The following is a 19,673-nucleotide window of genomic DNA, read 5'->3' on the forward strand; positions in this document are numbered from 1 at the left end:
ATCGATCACCTTCTGAGAGATTGCATTGAGGAATGCATATAGCTTCACAATGGCTAATCGGACGTTTTTCGGTAGAAGCCCCCTCAATGCAACCGGAAGTAGTTGCGTCATAATCACGTGGCAGTCATGAGACTTTAGGTTCTGAAACTTTTTCTCTGGCATATTTATTATTCCCTTTATATTCGAAGAGAAGCCAGTCGTGACCTTCATACAGAGCAGGCATTCAAAGAAGATTTCTTTCTCTTCTTTCATAAGAGCATAGCTGGCAGGACCTTTATACTGCTTCGGAGGCATGCCGTCTTTTTCGTGCAAACGTTGCAGATCCTCCCATGTCTCAGGTGTATCTTTTGTCTTCCCATACACGCCCAAGAAGCCTAGCAGGTTCACGCAAAGGTTCTTCATCACGTGCATCACGTCGATTGAAGAGCGGACCTCTAGGTGTTTCCAGTAGGGTAGGTCCCAAAATATAGATTTCTTCTTCCACATGGGTGCGTGTCCCTCAGCATCATTCGGAACAGCTAGTCCGCCGGGACCCTTTCCAAAGATTACGTGTAAATCATTGACCATAGCAAGTACGTGATCACCGGTACGCATGGCGGGCTTCTTCTGGTGATCTGCCTCGCCTTTAAAATGCTTACCTTTCTTTCGACATTGATGGTTGGTCGGAAGAAATCGACAATGGCCCAGGTACACATTCTTCCTACATTTGTCCAGGTATATACTTTCAGTGTCATCTAAACAGTGCGTGCATGCGTGGTATCCTTTGTTTGTCTGTCCTGAAAGGTTACTGAGAGCGGGTCAATCGTTGATGGTCACGAACAGCAACGCCTTTAGGTTAAATTCCTCCTGTCTGTGCTCATCCCACGTATGTACACCGTTTCCATTCCACAGCTGTAAAAGTTCTTCAACTAATGGCCTTAGGTACACATCAATGTCATTGCCGGGTTGCTTAGGGCCTTGGATGAGAACTGGCATCATAATGAACTTCCGCTTCATGCACATCCAAGGAGGAAGGTTATACATACATAGAGCCATGGGCTAGGTGTTGTGATTGCTGCTCTGCTCCCCGAAAGGATTAATGCCATCCGCGCTTAAAGCAAACCATACGTTCCTTGGGTCCTTTGCAAACTCATCTCAGTACTTTCTCTCAATTTTTCTCCACTGCGACCCATCAGCGGGTGCTCTCAACTTCCCGTCTTTCTTACAGTCCTCACTGTGCCATCGCATCAACTTGGAATGCTCTTCGTTTCTGAACAGACGTTTCAACCGTGGTATTATAGGAGCATACCACATCAACTTCGCAGGAACCCTCTTCCTGGGGGGATCGCCGTCAACATCACCAGGGTCATCTCGTCTGATCTTATACCGCAATGCACCGCATACCGGGCATGCGTTCAGATCCTTGTTTGCACCGCGATAGAGGATGCAGTCATTAGGGCATGCATGTATCTTCTCCACCTCCAATCCTAGAGGGCATACGGCCTTCTTTGTTGCGTATGTATTGTCGGGCAATTCGTTATCCTTTGGAAGCTTCTTCTTCAATATTTTCAGTAGCTTCTCAAATCCTTTGTCAGCCACAACATTCTCTGCCTTCCACTGCAGTAATTCCAGTACGGTACCGAGCTTTGTGTTGCCATCTTCGCAATTGGGGTACAACCCTTTTTTGTGGTCCTCTAACATGCGATCGAACTTCAGCTTCTCCTTTTGACTTTCGCATTGCGTCCTTGCATCGACAATGACTCGGCGGAGATCATCATCATTGGGCACATCGTCTGGTTCCTCTTGATCTTCAGCAGCTTCACCCATTGCAGCATCATTGGGCACATCGTCTGGTTCCTCTTGATCTTCACCAGCTCCCCCCGTTGCAGCATCACCGTATTCAGGGGGCACATAGTTGTCATCGTACTCTTCTTCTTCGCCGTCTTCCATTATAACCCCTATTTCTCCGTGCCTCGTCCAAACATTATAGTGTGGCATGGAACCCTTGTAAAGCAGGTGGGAGTGAAGGATTTTTTGGTTAGAGTAAGACCTCGTATTCCCACATTCAGTGCATGAACAACACATAAAACCATTCTGCTTGTTTGCCTCAGCCGCATCGAGAAACTCATGCACGCCCTTAATGTACTCGGAGGTGTGTCTATCACCGTACATCCATTGCCGGTTAATCTGCGTGCATTATATATAATTAAGTGTCCAAATTAATAAAAGTTCATCATCATATTAAAACCAAAGTACATATATAGTTCTCATCTAATAACATATAGCTCTCTAGAGCATCTAATTAATTAAACCATATATTGAAACTATGTAAAACATTTCAATGTGAAAACAAATGCAATCATAATCGCAACCAAGGTAACAATTGATCCAACGGCATAATGATACCAAGCCTCGGTATGAATGGCATATTTTCTAATCTTTCTAATCTTCAAGCGCATTGCATCCATCTTGATCTTGTGATCATCAACGACATCCGCAACATGCAACTCCAATATCATATTCTCCTCCTCAATTTTTTTATTTTTTCCTTCAACAAATTGTTTTCTTCTTCAACTAAATTTAACCTCTCGACAATAGGGTCGTTTAGAATTTCCGATTCATATACATCCTACATAAATAAAATCTATGTCACGTTGGTCGGCATAATTTTTATAAACAATAAATGAACCAATAGTTATAAAGATAATATATATACCACATCCGAATCATAGACAGGACGAGGGCCGACGGGGCCGGATACCAAAACCATCGCACTATATAAGATGCAATAATAAAAGTAAGAAAATAATACAAGTATCTATGTAAACATACAAGTAAGAATATTTTTTTCCTTTCAGAAAGAAGATAAGAACAAGATGCTCACCACGGTGGTGCCGGCGATGAGCTCGGCGCGGGTGATCGACGGCGGTGAAGACGGGGACGGGGCGTGACGGGCCGCTAAAACTAGACAAATATTGAGGAAAATAGAGCTTGGAGGTCGAGCTTGGAGAGGAGAATGCTTAAGTAGTTTGGCTCGGGCATTTCATCAAACACCTTGTGTGCATAGGAGGTGAGCTAGAGTACCACCAAGCCCTCTCCCCCTTGGCCAAAAAAAACAGAGCAGTGTGCTCTGCTCTTACGTGAGGGGGTATATATAGGCACCTCATTGGTCCCAGTTGGTGGCATGAACCGGGACTAAAGGGGAGCCTTTGGTCCCGGTTCAAGCCACCAACCGGGACCAATGATGGTGGGCCAGGAGCGAGGCCCATTGATCCCGGTTCGTCCCACCAACCGGGACCAAAAGGTCCAGACGAACCGGGACCAATGGCCCACGTGGTCCGGCCGGCCTCCTGGGCTCACGAACCGGGTCCAATGTCCCCATTGGTCTCGGTTCTGGACTGAACCGGGACTAATGGGCTGACCCAGCCTGAACCGTTGCCCCCTTTTCTACTAGTGTTAGTAGCACAGGTCTAGTCCATTTAATATTTCTCCATGGCGGTTCATTGATACTTAAGTACTATCAATATTTCTATGTGGCTCTTCATTGATCCCCGAGTAGTTTCAAAAGCAGTCTTGGAGTAACGATCGAAGAGCCCAACAATCACAACTCCCACTTAACGGCCGTACAACTCCAACAGTGTACAACATATCAATTGCACAGAATGCATATCAGTTCCATCACATGTTCAATACAAATATACAATAAGAGTACAAAATGGGGCACACCATAAGCATCGATTGTCCAACCACTAGTATAGCATGTTCAAGGTCTGTAAATTAAGCAAGGTAGGACGTAGGCACCCAACACACACCTACTTACCAATTACCCAACATGTTTGCTGACCAGGAAGCCCATGCTTCACTTATTTCACCAAACAGAAAAGAAAGAAAGAAAGAACACACGACCCCATAGATATTCTACAGACAAGAACCTCGGGATCAGAGTGCATGCTGATTAACTTCTCCTACCAGTGAAGAAAATACATGCACATGTTGATCTTCTGCAGCTGCAGAATAGCATGCAGTAGAGCTTCATCAGTTGGAGGGCACCCAGGGACGTAGATATCCATCTGAACGATGCGATCGCACCCACACACGAGGGAGTATGACTAGTGGTAGTATCCACTGCCATTAGCGCACCTTCCCATTGAGATCACCCACTGCAAGGCTTTAACATCTGGTCATAAAACCTACTGAGAGTAGATGAAGCTCATCATGTTATTTGCATCTAGATGTTATCCACATTTAAATAGATACTATCACTCAGATGTAGTCGGAATAAATTCCATATGTAAAATGATTTTTCAAGGCTAGAGTGTGTTGAAGTATAAATATATCGCCTAGTCTTTTTCATCAGATCGGTATTTTGGTTGCATTGGGTAGAGTATGCATGCACTTCTATCTGATACCAGAGCCAAGAGGTCTTGAGTTCAAGATCCGGCCTTTTCTATCGGATCGGTTTTCTGGTTACACTGGTTAGAGCATGCACTTCTACAGAGTGTAAATCATTATCTACACACAAGAAATGTTCTCTCATAATTCTACCTTAGGTTTCTATCATTCGGAGTGTGTGGTGTAATAGACTTGTGAATTTTTTGTCCATCGTGGTAGTGTAGAACTGGTAAATTTTTGTTACGTCACTGATATAAAAGCATGATGCTTAGTTTTACACTACCACAATGGGCAGAAAATTCACAAAACCTGAATCATTAGACCTGCCAATATCCTCGTAATATTTTGTTCACTTTTGCTGACAGCTTTGCACGAAAAAAATTGTGAAAAATACATTATTTTGGGATATCAAAACTAAGCATCTATGCTGCATTTAGGTGCCTAAATTACCCCAGGTCTCACATTCCCAATCTCTGAAGCCATCAGGTCATTCTAAACAGTGGCGGATCTAGAATTTTACCATAGTGGGGGCAAGAGTATGGGCAATGAGGGTTAAACAGCACAAAAACTATAATAATGTATATACATATGCACTAGTAAAAGTGAATCTGCATTTTTTTTGTGGGGGCCAAGGCCCCCACCACCCAACCCCTAGATCCGCCACTGATTCTGAACGACAAGTTTCATCCAAACGATTCGTACTTATGAGCCGCCATAGTATTGGACATTGGCACTTGCGTCTCAACATATACAACTAATACAATATGCAGGTGTTTCTGATTCCTCTAATTCCTATTGTCGAGACTCTGAACTTAGGCTATCTCTCATATCTTGGTCTTTATCCTATATTTCGGCTAACTATTGTCTCTTCTTTTTTATGGGCATGGGGAGTGACACCTGACAAGAAGGGAAACACGGCATCCTCTTATAACATGAGCATCCGAGTAAATCAGTACTGGATGCTAAACATGTGACCTGCTATACTATAGGGTTACCTCACCCAATACATATGCCAGTGACTACTTGTATAGCACTTCACTGATACTCCTCTGTGACGCTTCATTGATTCTCAAGTAGTTTTAATATTCCTCTGTGTCGCTTCATTCATACTCCCCAAGTAGTCACTGCGAGACTTCATTGATACTCCTCAAGTAGTTTTCAAAGCAGTTTCAGAAGCAAAGATCGAAAAATTCAACACTCACAACTCTCAGTTAGCGGTCGCAAAACTCCAATAACATTGTATACATCATCACAAGTGCATAGACTACAATTTTTTTTATCACTTGTGCAGTACAAATACAAAATACGAGTACAAATTGGGGTACACCATAAGCATCAACTATTCAACCACCAGTACGTAGCATGTTCATGGCCTGTAAATTAAGCAAGGTAGGAACCTAATAGCCAACACACACCTACTTACCAATTACGACGGCGTGTTTGCTGACCAGGAAGCATGTGCTTCACTTATTTCACCAAATAGAAAAGAAAGAACAAAAGAAAAGGAAAAACACAACAGATCCCAGAGATACTCAGCAAGCATGAACCCAGGGTTTGAGGCATTGATTCACTTCTCCAACCAGTGAAGGAAATCCATGCGCTTGTTGATCTTATTCTGCAAGACTGCAACTAGAGAACACCATACAATAGAGCTTTAGCGGTTAGCGTAGATGCCCACGGGAATGATCTGGTCGCACCTATGGGAATGATCCAGTCTCCCATGCATGACAGTATGAGGAATGGTACTATCCACCGCCGATGGTGCAGCTGCCCATCGAGATCACCCACCGAACCTCTGGCATTTTGATCATAAACCCTGTGGAGAATAGATGATGCTCCAAATGTTAGCTACATCTGGATATTACCCACATCTAACTAGGTATTATTGGTCAGATATAGTCAAAATAAAATTTCAAGTGTACAAAATGTTTTTTCAGTAAAAAGACTCATTACCACATCAAAAGTAACACAAGGCCGCAAATTTGTTTTATCATGACTCGATTATTAGGGTATCTAAATCAAGAAATCTTGAGAAATTGCCATGAACAGTCATTACTATATATGCAATTTCAATATAACTGTTGTCGCCATGAATCCAGAAGGCGAGCCAAAGTGGCCGAAGACATAGCGTGAGGCACTGGTGTGCATTGTCTCCGCCATGCAGCAGGCGAGGCCGAATGTCATGGGCCTGATCGAGCTCCGCCATGCCTAGTTCATCAGGTTGTCCATCTTGGACACCATGAAGTCCACCGCCATATGGAGCGGGTGTGTTGTTTCCGTTGCGGCGGTGGAGCAGGCGAGAGGGACTCGGAGTGCGATATGCCCGTGCGGGGGAGGAGGAGGCGTGGTGATGATCGTGGGTCATGGGAGGCAGACAGTGGTGGTGGGAGGTCGGGTGAAATGTCACGAATTTCTTTGTATTTTTTACACGAAATGGACGGCCTATTCAATTAGAAAGGTCTGAAATGCCACGAATTTGTTTGTATTTTTTACACAAAATGTCTTGAGTTACGGAATTCATGGATTCTATAAAAGAGAGTGTATGAGTTGTATTGTTCTGTTTTATTACGCTTTTACCACCACAACAATGGCATGGTTTTAGTCGTCTTCTTAGCCTTCAAGCCATGTTTCATCCTGTGGCCTGGATTTACAATTGTGCTGCAATTCTCTGGCATTTTTTTATCTTTTTGTAAACCAGATTTTGGTCCATGACTCCAACACCAAATATCTTTTGATTTTATAATTAAATTTTTTGCGAGGAAGGATTTCATAAACTTTCAACATCAGACAATATTGGATCATGGCCATACGCAAGATGGCATTGACATATGGTAACCTACTCACCACAGAGAAGGAGAACCCCATAAATTTAGGAAAAATAGATTACACGCAAAAAAAGGGAAACTCAAAGTAATTAATTATTGAAACAAACAAATTCCGTTAAAATTCATGGTATATAATTATAACTTGGAATAAAAGTATTGAAAATGAACTTGATTGTAACTAGAACTTGTTCAAAAAGGGTAAATTATAGATATTTTTAAATGGAAATTAGGTAAAGCTACAAATAAGTTACACGGGAAAAAATACATAAAACGTGAATGTTCATAGCTTATTTTATTGCGCTTTTCCTAGAATCCTTAGTTTTTTTTTTCATAATGTGTGTGTGTGTGTGTGATTTTGTTTCGTATTTTTAGAACATAGGAATACAGTGTTTTAATTAATTTGCACCCTTTTGGTAACTTCCCCAAAGAAGTTCTTCTGACAGATTTCTTTACATTTTCAGTTTTCCTGTTTTCCAAAAAAAAAACTTCAGATTTGATATTTCTTTCCTGGTCTATCCGTCTTCTATCTTACTGAAGCTGCATGCGTGCGAACAGTTGGTACACTACTATTGTTCGGTTGCACTGCTTTGACTGAAAGTAGAGACCAAATTAACTCGTCCGGTTAAAAAAGTGGAGGCTGCATAATGGCTGGTGCTAGACTCAAGTGACCAAACATAAAATCAGCTGATTAGCCACCACACAGACTTACATTTTCACTACACAGACATGCAGTTCATAATGCTGACCAAACATAATGGAGGCTGCATAATTACTGTACGTGCTGCTACGTACTAATCATGCATGCTCGAGATCAGACGCTCACGTACGCGCGTGCGTCCGTCCGCACCACACCCACACCGATCGGTCGATCGATCTACCACAATGCATACCCATGTCGACGGCCGACGGGTGGACGGATCAGTTCATGTTGCGGGCGCAGCGCGTGATGGCGGAGCAGCCGCGCGTGTAGGGGTTGGCCTGCTGCATCGACCCGCAGTTGGTGTAGTAGGACTGCCCGCGCTTGTCGCACGGGATCGCGTCGGCCCGCAGCGCCGCGTAGCTGATGTACCTGGCGCTCGGCTTCCTGCCGACCAGTTCCTGCTCGTCCGCCGCGCACTGCCCCTGCAGGCCCAGCGTCGTCGTCCCGTCGAAGGCCTGGACCGTCGTCACGCCGCCGCCGGTGACGCACGGCAGCTGGCAGGCCACGACGACGACCACGAGCAGCGCTACAACGGTGGTCATGGCGATGCCAGTTGCTGCTGCAGGGCGAGGCGCCATGGATGGATGGACGGATGAGCTGAAAGCTGGATGCAGAAGGAACTAGTAAGAGAGAAGAAGGTGCGCGGCTCAGTGAAGGGCTTGGATGGATTCAGCGGGAGGAAGAGGCGAGGGGAATGGTGACGTACGTCGATGCCACTGGAGATCGAGACCGGGATTTATGGAGGCCGGCCGGCGGGGTGCGCTGGCAAGAAGAGACCTCGAGTGAGTCAATCAATGGCGTCCCGGGCGCGCATGGTCTGTCTGGCACCCTCGCTCGCTAGTCGCTAGTCAGCCGGCCGGCCGGAGTCCACGAGATCTTGCATACAAAGATGAACAAGCCACAAACACACTGATGTAGAACGCGTGCATGTTCCGTTTGCCCTTTCTTATGAGCAGTGATTTCTTCCCCTCGCTCCTTGATCATTTACATCTGTCACCTTGGCCCGGCACTATTAGGAAAGACCAAAATGGGCTCATTCTTTCCTTTTTGAAATGTTTGGTTTGTGGGGTTTGGAGTCAGATGGAATGGAAGTTTAAGTGGAAAAGGTATAAGAGTGAGGGAGCCAACTCGCACCAATGTCTTCCGATGGGGTCCTTCTTAATTCGTCGGCACGGCTCCGTTGCGGAATAATTCCTATCATGTGGGAAAAAGAGTAAAAATCTATTTCTCACGCCTAATCCCTCCACAAACTCCACTCGCCTTCTACCCAGAAGGTTACCAAACAGATTGTACTTATCACCGACCTTGGGGGTGGGGTGGGAGGGGGGTGCGGGGGGCGGGGGTCACATGGCCACTATGAATTGAGCACAGCGGCAAAGGGTCGCAACTGACCACACTCGCCTCTCACAAACGAGCATAGCACATCGTCACTTATATCAAAGCCGAAAAGGGACTCCAATAGAGGTTTATAGGGGGTATGGGTGCGAAGATAGGTCACTTAGATTATTATTTTTTTGCGAAAAAACTTCCAATCTATTCATCTTCAATCATGGCAGTGCAACGAATACCAAAAATAATAAAAATTACATCCAGATTCGTAGAACACCTAGCGACGACTACAAGCACTGAAGCGAGCCGAAGGCACGCCGCCGTCATCGCCCCTCTCTAGTCGGAGTCGGGCAAAACTTGTTGCAGTAGATAGTCGGGAAGTCATCGTGCTAAGACCCCATAGGACCAGCGCAGCAGCACAACAATCGCCGCCGATGAAGAGTAGCGTAGATCAGAAGGATCCAACCTGAAAACACATGAACGTAGACGAACTACGAGCAGATCCGAGCAAATCCACCAAGGACAGATCCGCCGGAGACGCATCTCCACACGCCCACCGATGATACTAGACACACCATCGGGACGGGGGCTAGGCGGGGAGAACCTTATTCCATCTTCAGGGAGCCGCCGCCGTCTCGTCTTCCTAAGCATGACACAAACCCCAACAAAACGCGAAAAAACAACTGAAAACAAAGCCCTCCTGCCGACAAGGACCGAGATCCATCGCGCCGCCATGGTCCTAAGGCCATCGGAGACGAGGCAAGGGTACTCTAGACTTTTCTTGGGGAAGAGGCTCTGTTCAGGTCCCAAGTACAGGTCACTTAGATTGGAGAGGGCAAATCTCCAGAGTGCAATGAAAGAAAGGGTTAAAGATGAAATCCCATTATCCGATCCAGGCCAATGAGACTTTTCACCAAATATCCCTCAATCCTAGCTAGGAAACACTGAGAAAATATGCATTCATATTGTCTTGAAATTAAGTCTGAATGTCCCAATACAAGAAGGGGTTTTGAGGAGGCCTTTTGGGATGAACTTCAAATCATGCAAAAATACCTTTGTTCAAGCTACCACTAAACGTGAGGCACAGCATTAAAGATAGTACCCCAGTCCCCAGATCGGGTGAAACAGGAGACAAATAAGAAAATCGTACTTGATCACCTCTGCTGCTACATCTACAGTACTAGCAAGGTCATCTGGCTAGTAGCTAGTTCATCTACCACAAAATTCAAGAGCCCATATGTATAGCAGAGCTAGAGGCTGCAGCAAATTCAAAGCAGAACACACCAGACCTGAAAAGGGGATCATACCTACCTCTGGAGATTAATTACGGTAGGAAGTAGAGTACACGCATCCAATATTGTTGCAAAGATCAATAGAGTGGTGCATACACTAAGTGCGGTGCAGTAGATAAATGTGATGATATAGTATATTGGTTTGGTTTTGAGCTCCTTTTTACTGTTGTCGGTCGCTGAAATTTACGTTCATCCCATCAGCTTGCATGTGCTTGATAAGGAACTCGAAGCCCGGGGCCCCCCTTGAAAATAAGTAACGAGTTGTTGCACGTAGATGTTTACAAACATGTGTCGTCTCGTTTCTGCTTATCAAGTCCGTATTTGTTCTTAGCTTAGCTAAAGTTCCTATCAATCGAGCTCATGAGTAGCTCCTTAAACTCATTTGTACTCTCCCCTTCTCAACATATTTTTCTAGGTCGGATTTAATATAATTGTGCTAAATTCGAGACACTTATTTTAAGACGAAGGGAGTATTTCACTAGCTCGGGTGTAGACCTTTTAATCACAATTGGCTTTGCCCGCATCACAGAACACAAATCTTCTGTTGGTATGTCTCGGAGTTGAATAGTGGCAAAGTTGATTAGGCGAGTTGTCATTATGAAACCCTGCAAAAAAGGAAAAAAGAGTTGTCATCATGAAACACACTCATGGCACAATGACGCTATAGTGTTGGACGTACGAGAAGCGGTAACTGGCGTTTGCAAGCACTCATGAGCTTTTTAACGATCTAAACTTCTTTTTTTTTTTTTGCGGATGTAACGATCCAAACTGAGCTTAAATTTTATCTTGTTAGGATAGCGAGCCTCTAAACCTTAAGGAGCCACACATGCTCGTTATCTGCCCGTACTTGCAAACAAAATGCTTCCTCCTTTTTTAAAAAAAATAAGCCATCAGATTTGTTATAGAGGATAAACATCAACACAAAGCACCTCACACAAAGAAAAAAATTACAAGGATGTCCCTGAGACGCACATCAGCTTGAAGTTCCATCACGAGCCACAAGTGCACCGTCGCTGCCACCATTGCTGCTCCCGAGCCTCGGCTGGCCAAACTTTGTTTGTAAACGCGGATTGGAAGTCTCCGTGCTACGGTCTCGAAGGACCAGCGTGACCGAGCATGAGCTGAAGTTGTGGAAGCCGATATCGCACGAATATCCAAAGAAGTCAGAGAACACAGACTCGTGGGATCCATGAGGAGCAAAATTGAGCTTCACCGGGTGCGCCCGATCCGCTGCTGCCATCGACGAATTGTAGACCAGAGCAACCATCAAGCCGCCTGAGAGGGCCTAGAACTTGTTAGAGTTGTGTCGAATATTATTGTACAAGTTAGGTTACAGTTGGACTTTATTTTGGACTGTATGTAGACAGGGTAGGAGTCACCACCAAGACGTCGACCATCCCAGGAGCACACAAACCGCCGGATCCGCAGATTGACGGGAGGGCATGCCACTCTCATCCCAGCGCCGCCCCGAAGCAACACCAATGTGAAGAGGAGGTGGCGGATTACGTCGATCCCTTCCAATTAACGCCGATGGGGACTAAGCTAACCTTATCTACACGATGGGATGAGAAGAACCTCGCCTTCGTCCCGTCTGCCGGCGGCCGGAATCCAATGTCGCCGTGCCGTCTTCTCCCTCTAACTCCCGCCACTTCCACCACCCATCCCCGCCGCTCCCACCGGCACGCGGCGGATGGCGAGGGCCGCCGTCTCCCCGCGCTCCTCCTCTCGGCGCCTAGGGCATGCAGGGCTCCGTAGCGCCGCCGCCTCCCCGTCCATCCATTACTCCCGTCGGAGAAAACCCTATGTCCTCGTCGTTATTCCTCCCCTCCGTCGTGCTCGACCCGTCTCCCGGGCACAGCCTCCGTAGTCCGTTCCGTTCGTGGTGAGATTTCGCGGCCGTCTCTAATTGGGGAAATGGGAGAAAGCATACAGAGGTCAAAGCCTCAGATCCAATGCTGGCCTTTTATGTTCTCATGACCAGTTATTTCTGTAAATTTTGCTAGATTTCTTAAACCAACCTCTGCATCGTGTAATTTTCATCTTATATACATTGTGTCCCGTCCCATTTAATCTATCTGAATTCTGAACATATGCATGTAGGTTCAGCAAGGGAGCGGCGAGAAGGCACCGAACACGTCCAGGATATCTAGTCTAAGGTCCTTGGATGGAGTTGCTCTGACTCCAGCAATGGCACGAAAAGAAAACCATCTCTCTGTTTCTTTCCCTTTTACATTTTTATATAAAAGGGGAGGTTTTTCTGGCTGTTGAGGTGGAGCAGAGACTCGCCATACAAGTGAGTGAGAGACGATCATCCATGCCATGTCAAAACCCTGTCCATCGCCCGGGAGGCCCCTATTTTTAGAAGCCTTTCGCCTCGTCTTCTGCCTCCTCCTTTGCCTCCTCTCCACAGTCTGATTTAGAGACCTTGCATGCATGCCTTGCCTGCCGCCTATCCACAATTTAGTTCCTCTAGTTTTGTGGGTGCTAGATCCCTTTCCCCAAACCCACTCCGTCGCGCTAGCACATTTGAAGCCTGAATTTCCCCACAAGGTCTGGTGAGATGCTGTCATCCTTTCCCTTAATTCTGCAACTATTTTGCTTGCGCCTCTGCGATTATTGTCTGAATTGATTCGTGAAGAGACACAGATTTGTCTATCTTGCATCTCTCGTGAACGCATGGTACTTACGTATGTTGCATCTGTTGTGAAATTTGTGTGATGCAGCAGGGTGCTCGTCTCTAACCCGAATGGGAGCAACATATCCTCTCGTTTTCTTGATCCTCTTACTTCTTCATGGAACCAAGGCTGCTTCGGATCCTCCAGTACCGGGATGGCTGACTCTGAGTGGTAAGCATCTAGCCCATTGCTGAGTTATGAATTGGGATTTTTTTTTGGTTTAGCATGCGACAAAGGAAAAGCGCGTATTTTGTATAGAAGAATGTGAGCTAGAAAGTATGTTCTTTCAGCCTACATTATGGTTTGTCTGCCGTGCTGCTAATCTTTCTAGTACTGTCCTACAGGTCGTCGTCCTCTAGTCATTGCTCGTGGGGGTTTGTCTGGGGTAGTGCCTGAGTCAAGCCAGCTTGCATACAGCATGGCAATGGGAAGTAGCTTGTGTGAGGTGGTTCTGTTCTGCGACCTGCAATTCTCTAGCGACGGTGTGGGCTTCTGCCATGGCAGCTTGAGACTTGACAATTCGTCAAATATTGCTGAGAAGTTCGCTGACAGGGGCTCGACTTATCAAGTGAATGGACGAGATGTTCAAGGATGGTTTTCTCTGGATTTCAAATCAGAGGAGCTACATAGTGTCCTATGTAAGCAGAAAAAATAATCTTGGTTATCTTGAAAATCATAACCGTAAAATCAAAGTACTTTATCCATGCTCCATGATGAAGTTAGCAATTGCAAACGTGGTAAAAACACATATATTTTTCCATATTTGGAGTGAATAAGGTTCAAATGGATCCTTGAAAGTTTTTTTCTTCCAAATGGTTGATCCTTTGAAATCATTTCTGATTTTCCATTTAGGTTCTGTTTTTAATTCTTCTTCTTTTTTCCTGTTGCAAAGTATTGACTTGTCACGTGGTTTGATTATCCCTCAGTGGTTCAGAATGTTTTGTCTCGCTCAAATACATTTGACAGAACACAGGAACTGTTGTCGCTTGACAATGTGGTTCAAAGCGTCTTGGCTCAAAAAGGCGAGCTTCATGTAATTTGGGTCAACATAGAGGTAGATGTGGTTTCACTAACATTCAAAGATTCACCAAGGATCTCTTTGTACTGTACCATGTTCTCTATCTAATAGAAGTTCATATTTTCTTTAGTACAACTCGTTTTTTCTGGAGCACGGATTAAGTGGCGAAGATTACATATTGGGACTACCAAAAGAATTTCCTGTCACTCGCGTCTCCTCACCAGAATTTGCATTCTTAAAAAGTCTCAGTGGAAAGGTCAGAAGTGATATAAAGTTGATTTTCCGGTTTCTCCGTGAAGACCTTGTTGAGCCTACGACAAAGAGAACATATGGAGAACTTCTGAAAGACCTGAAATCTATCAAGGCCTTTGCATCGGGGATTCTTGTTCCCAAGCAATTTATTTGGCCACAGAATAAGGATATGTACTTGGAGCCGTCTACCAGTTTGGTCAAAGATGCACATGCCCTAGGGCTGGAAGTGTACGCATCTGGATTTGCCAATGATGATCCCTGTATGAGTTACAACTACAGCTATGATCCCAGCGCGGAAATCTTGCAGTTCATAGACAATTCAGACTTCTCGGTCGACGGCGTTTTAACAGACAATCCACCTACCGCATCAGGAGCCATAGGTAAGAACGGAAATGGAAGAAGCTATAACTGAAATGGATGTTGATGAAAATTTTGAAATGTTACTTTATACATGATAGGAACGTACCCGTACAATTTAGCTCTTCGTTTTTGATTCCTGTTGACAACATCTTCATGAGGATCCTTTAATTGCAGTGTGCATGGCACATACCAAGGGCAATGCATTCGTTTTTCCTATTGCTAAAGATGGAGCTCCTCCAGGTAATCTGGCAATCTTCTCCTGATCCATGGTGTTGCTTTGCTAACTTATCATCATCTTGTAACACAATATACTGATCCCTCCACTCAAGCAGGAGTAGAAGCAAACGTCAGGCCACTGATCATAACCCACAATGGTGCGAGTGGCGTCTTCTCAGACAGCACGGACCTTGCCTACCAACAAGCGGTGAAAGATGGCGCGGACATAATAGATTGCTGGGTCCGGATGTCGAAAGACGGGGTCGCCTTCTGCCTGGGCTCTACAGATCTCAACAGCAGCACGACAGCAGCCACAACTTTCTTGGAAAAAATGACAACTGTCAATGAGATACAGAACAAGTCGGGCATTTTCTCGTTTGATCTCTTATGGAGCGAGATCCAAACCTTAAAACGTGCGAAGCAAGACATACTCCTTATTTTGTTCTGCCAAAGATTTGCATACACTAACATTGATGTCACATGTTTTTTGTTCACCGGAGCAGCCAACCTTGTCGGTCCATTCGCAGACGCACGCCTGGAGAGAAATCCTGCGGCGAAGAACGCTGGCAAATTTATGACACTGGCTGAGTTCCTTGATTTTGCAAAAGCCAGCAACATCACTGGTATACTGATTGGCATAGAGGTAGACAGCATATATAGCATCCTACTTTTGACATGATTCATTTGCTCGCTCCTGTTACCTATTGTTGTTATTCTGTCCAACTGATCAAGAGAGGTCTTGTACCTACCGAGTGCAGCATGCTACGTACCTTATAGCCAGAAGCCTTGACGTGGTGGATGCGGTCTCCAAAGCGCTTGTCAAGTCCGGGTACGACAAGGAGACCTGTAAGCAGCGCGTGCTCATACAGTCAGAGGACGCCCCGGTGCTTGCGGCGTTCAAGACGTTCCCCAAGTTCCAGCGGGTGCTGACGATCGAGTTCGACATAAGCGACGCCTCCAAGCCTTCGGTGGATGAGATATTAGAGTTTGCAAACGCGGTGAAGCTCAGGCGCAGCTCTGCCGCGCGGGTCAACGGCTTCTTCCTGGAGGGGTTCACCAATTCCTTGGTCGACAGGCTGCATGCCGGCAATTTGCACGTGTATGTCGGCGTCCTCAAGAATGAGTTCATGAACCTCGCGTTCGACTACTGGGCCGACCCCTTGGTGGAGATCGCCACGGACACGTTGTCGGTGGGCGCCGACGGGATCGTGACCGAGTTCCCTGCCACTGCAGCTGCATACTTCAGTAAGTAACAGTATCTGCTTTGCTTGATGGACACCATGGACGCTTTGGTTAAATCTTCTTCTTCCTGACGCACAATGAAATATATAGTCTGACTTGATCTCTTTGGCGGATGGATTTCAGGGAGCCCATGCGCCAACTACGAAAGAAAGGACCTTCCCTACATGATCGACCCCGCCACACCCGGCGGCTTGCTCCAGCTGGCTGCCACTGGCTCGGTCCCTCCGGCGCCCCCTCCGGCGCCGGTGCTCGAGCCCCAGGACATCCTGCAACAGCAGCTGCCGGTGTGCCCCAACGACCCCATGTTCCGGACCTTCCGCTGCCGCCTGGGGCCCAAGGAGACGCCGACGGGGAAACCTGAGTACAACATCAATATGGCTAGCCTAGATGACTAGGTTCCTTGTGGTGGAACCAGCCCATCCGGGTTCAAGTTCTAAACTTGACATGGGTGCTCTCATAGAAGGTGTGTGCTGCCGACGGGTGAAGAAATGCCAAGACGGACATCATCTTGTTGCAAATACCCCACCCCACTCTTTGCGAGTTTCGCTAAGTTCGTTGTGCATTACATACTGGAATTAATGCGTTAGTTACCTAGTTACGTGGCACTAGAACAACATCGTGTACTGAGTATTCGGACAAGTTTGCTTTTAAAGTGGGCTTTTTTTTTTGTTATGATCCAAGGTAGTTTGCTTTTAAAGTGGGCAATTTTTTTGTTATGATCCAATGTAGGCGTTCTGCCGATGCCGATTTCATATAGATAGATGGAGAAAATGCAAATAAATGCTGGTTTCATATAGATAGATGGACAAAACACAAATAAATACGAAGTGGACCGATTTTTATGAGGAAAGCCGACCGGGGAGTAGTGAGCAAAATCTTTCGAAAACGCCTCCAAGGAGGAAGATGGCGTCAGCAAACGTTGTAGTCGTCAACATTCTTCCAAAACAGAGCATCACACCGATGGCGAAAGGATACGGTCCGGTGCTTATGGAAAGATGATGGCGGTGTTTGTTTGACAGATGATGAAATGCGAGAGTTGGCACTGGTCTTCTATTGTAACCTCTATACTTCTGATGGTTGTGATCAAGTTCAAGAGATGCTCCAGAATATTGATGCATCCGTTTCAATGAGATGAACAACCTGATATCAAGGACTTCTCTGATGATGAGATTGAAAGGGCATTATTTGATACTAGTGGTTGGGGCGCACCGTTGATGCGCCTCCTGAGCGGAAGCTCTGCGGTGCCAGGTAGGTGTTGCCCATTTCAGTTTCTTTTTTAGGCCTCCTTTGGTTTAGAGGAATCTTGTAGAAATTTCATAGGATAGGATCTCTATAGAAAAAATTTCTTTAGAGCCCTTTGATTTGTAGGAATGGAATCCTATTCCTATGGAGGAATTCTTCATATCCTCCACATTTCATAGGAAAATAAACATTAGCCTAGACTCAATGAAAAAAAATTCTATGATGTGAATCAAAGGGCATCTCCGTTCCATTTCCTGCTCATAGGATTTGAGATACATGTCATCTCATTTTCTATGACTTTTCTATTCCTACGATTTTCCTACCCTATGAACCAAAGGAGGCCTTAGTTTTGTTTGGCACATGGATGAGATTAACCATCAGTAGCAACTAATGAGTTATCTCAAAGAGCCTGATGCCAAACTTCATTAAAATACCAGGGGATTTTGAAAGATCAGTTATAGGAAAACAGGAATTTATAGGGTCAATTTTCAAGAAAACAGTACTTCAAGTCTATACATAGCCTCAGAGACCATGATGATTACACTACCCACATAATACACTCAGCAGGGAGAAAACAACAGAAACATGATTCGAAACAAGACAAGCAGCTTGCAACTCTCCAGGATACCTCATCAATGATAGCCTCAAACTCCCTGTCGGCAAAGTTCTATTTTGTCAAAGATCATAACATTGTGTTCTTTTCAAAAATTTCCATGTATTGATATCACCATAATATCGACATGTACTTATAGATGAGCTATAGATATCTACCAAATAGAATTAAGTTTCGTAAAATAAGAAACTGAACTGACTACTGTCTATTTGGTCTTGTCCAGCTCAATAAGAAAAATCTGAGCAAGATAATGCAAGATTTTGCTCACGCTGCTGAATGTGATGATGCCGTAATAACTACTGCAATGATTAATCTCGACCTGGTACAAAAATAATGTGAGGACTCATTCACCACACTACCAGAATAACTGGCGATGCCGACGGCCGAACCTATGCCGACGGGCCCCATCGGCATAGATTGGCCTATCCCGAAGGCCCAGCCCAGGCCGTCGGCATAGAAAAGCCGTCAGCGTATATCAATCTATGCCGACGGCCCCCGTCGGCAAAGCTCACCCGTTGGCGTCGATAGAAATATGCCTACGGTGGCCGTCGGCATAGAGAAGGCCGTCGGCATAGCTCGTGGGCCCGGCTACCCGGACGGAGACGGCCTTTTGACGGCGTCAATCTACGCCGACGGGCTAACGCGGCCGTCGGCATAGACGCCACGTCATTGATCCGCGTCGCCCGCCACGTCATCGATCCGCGTCGCTCACCTGTCTGTGGGGTGGCAAATCTATGCCGACGGCCTGGCCGTCGGCATAGGTCTGGCCCATGGATGTTGCCACATCACCGATCCGCGCCCTTAGGCACGTCATCGATCCGTGGCCATGTGCGCAGGTATGCCGACGGCCTTGCCGTCGGCACTCTATTTTTTATTTATCTTTATTTTTTTACTTACTTTTATTTAGTTTTCCCTGTTTTTTTCACAACATAAATGTGCCTTGTCTAACACAAAAAAAAACATACCCAGATGGTATATGGATTGCCCCCCTCACGGACGTTGCTGCCGCCGCGCCGTGCCCCATAGCGACGCCGGAGATGGGGGCACACCCCGGAGCTGCGTGTCGGGTGCCTGCGCTAGCCACCACGCTTTCACAACTGTAGGAGGGCCCAAAGCAACACCTAGCGGCATTGCTACCCCCCAGGTACACCCTCCCGTCTAACCGGGCCCTCATACATGCGGGGCGGTGTGGTGCCATGTCTGAAGAGGCGGGACGGGGGCCCTGGGGGATAGCAATACCACCGGAGCGTCGCATCGGGCCCTCATACATGCGGGGTGGTGTGGTGCCATGTCCAAATTAGAGGCGGCACGCGTCTCCGGGTTGTGCCCCCGCTCACGGACGGCGCCGCCGCCGGCACCTGAAGGGGGGAAACGGACGCGTCGGGTCTACACGGAGGGGATCTTACTGTGGGTTTGGCCCGGATGTTGCTCTAAAGTGTTCGTATGGGCTGACCTAACACGACCGGGTCGATAGTTCCACTGGTCAAAACCCGTCCGTGCAAAGTCAAAGGGCTAGATCCCGTGGTCAAACGCTACAG

General features: G+C 46.2%; 1 protein-coding gene across 7 annotated transcripts; it reads left to right on the top strand.

Moving 5' to 3' along the window:
• The first annotated feature begins 11,934 nt into the window (after positions 1–11,934).
• Positions 11,935–16,945, top strand: LOC119288176 (glycerophosphodiester phosphodiesterase GDPDL7-like). Of its 7 annotated transcripts, none has more exons than XM_037567810.1 (11): positions 11,935–12,451; positions 12,618–13,072; positions 13,241–13,363; positions 13,537–13,830; positions 14,119–14,246; positions 14,341–14,842; positions 14,997–15,062; positions 15,155–15,451; positions 15,542–15,681; positions 15,797–16,283; positions 16,404–16,945. In XM_037567810.1, the coding sequence occupies exons 3-11, from the start codon at positions 13,264–13,266 to the stop codon at positions 16,673–16,675; spliced, it is 2,286 nt and encodes a 761-aa protein (XP_037423707.1). In that variant the 5' UTR covers positions 11,935–12,451; positions 12,618–13,072; positions 13,241–13,263; the 3' UTR covers positions 16,676–16,945. The 7 variants fall into 7 exon arrangements, with proteins under 7 accessions (XP_037423707.1, XP_037423712.1, XP_037423702.1 ...); XM_037567815.1 differs by having other exon boundaries at positions 11,935–12,399; XM_037567805.1 differs by having other exon boundaries at positions 11,935–13,072.
• The last annotated feature ends 2,728 nt before the right edge of the window (positions 16,946–19,673 follow it).

The sequence above is a fragment of the Triticum dicoccoides genome, chromosome 1A (genome assembly GCF_002162155.2).
Source record: "Triticum dicoccoides isolate Atlit2015 ecotype Zavitan chromosome 1A, WEW_v2.0, whole genome shotgun sequence".
Lineage (NCBI taxonomy): Eukaryota > Viridiplantae > Streptophyta > Magnoliopsida > Poales > Poaceae > Triticum > Triticum dicoccoides.

Bases quoted from the DNA above. Each gene is read 5' to 3' on its own strand.
- LOC119288176 (XM_037567805.1), top strand. From the start codon at position 13,264: ATGGGAGCAACATATCCTCTCGTTTTCTTGATCCTCTTACTTCTTCAT. The intron at 13,831-14,118 runs GTAAGCAGAAAA...ATTATCCCTCAG, and splicing joins GGAGCTACATAGTGTCCTAT to TGGTTCAGAATGTTTTGTCT. The intron at 14,843-14,996 runs GTAAGAACGGAA...CTTTAATTGCAG, and splicing joins TACCGCATCAGGAGCCATAG to TGTGCATGGCACATACCAAG.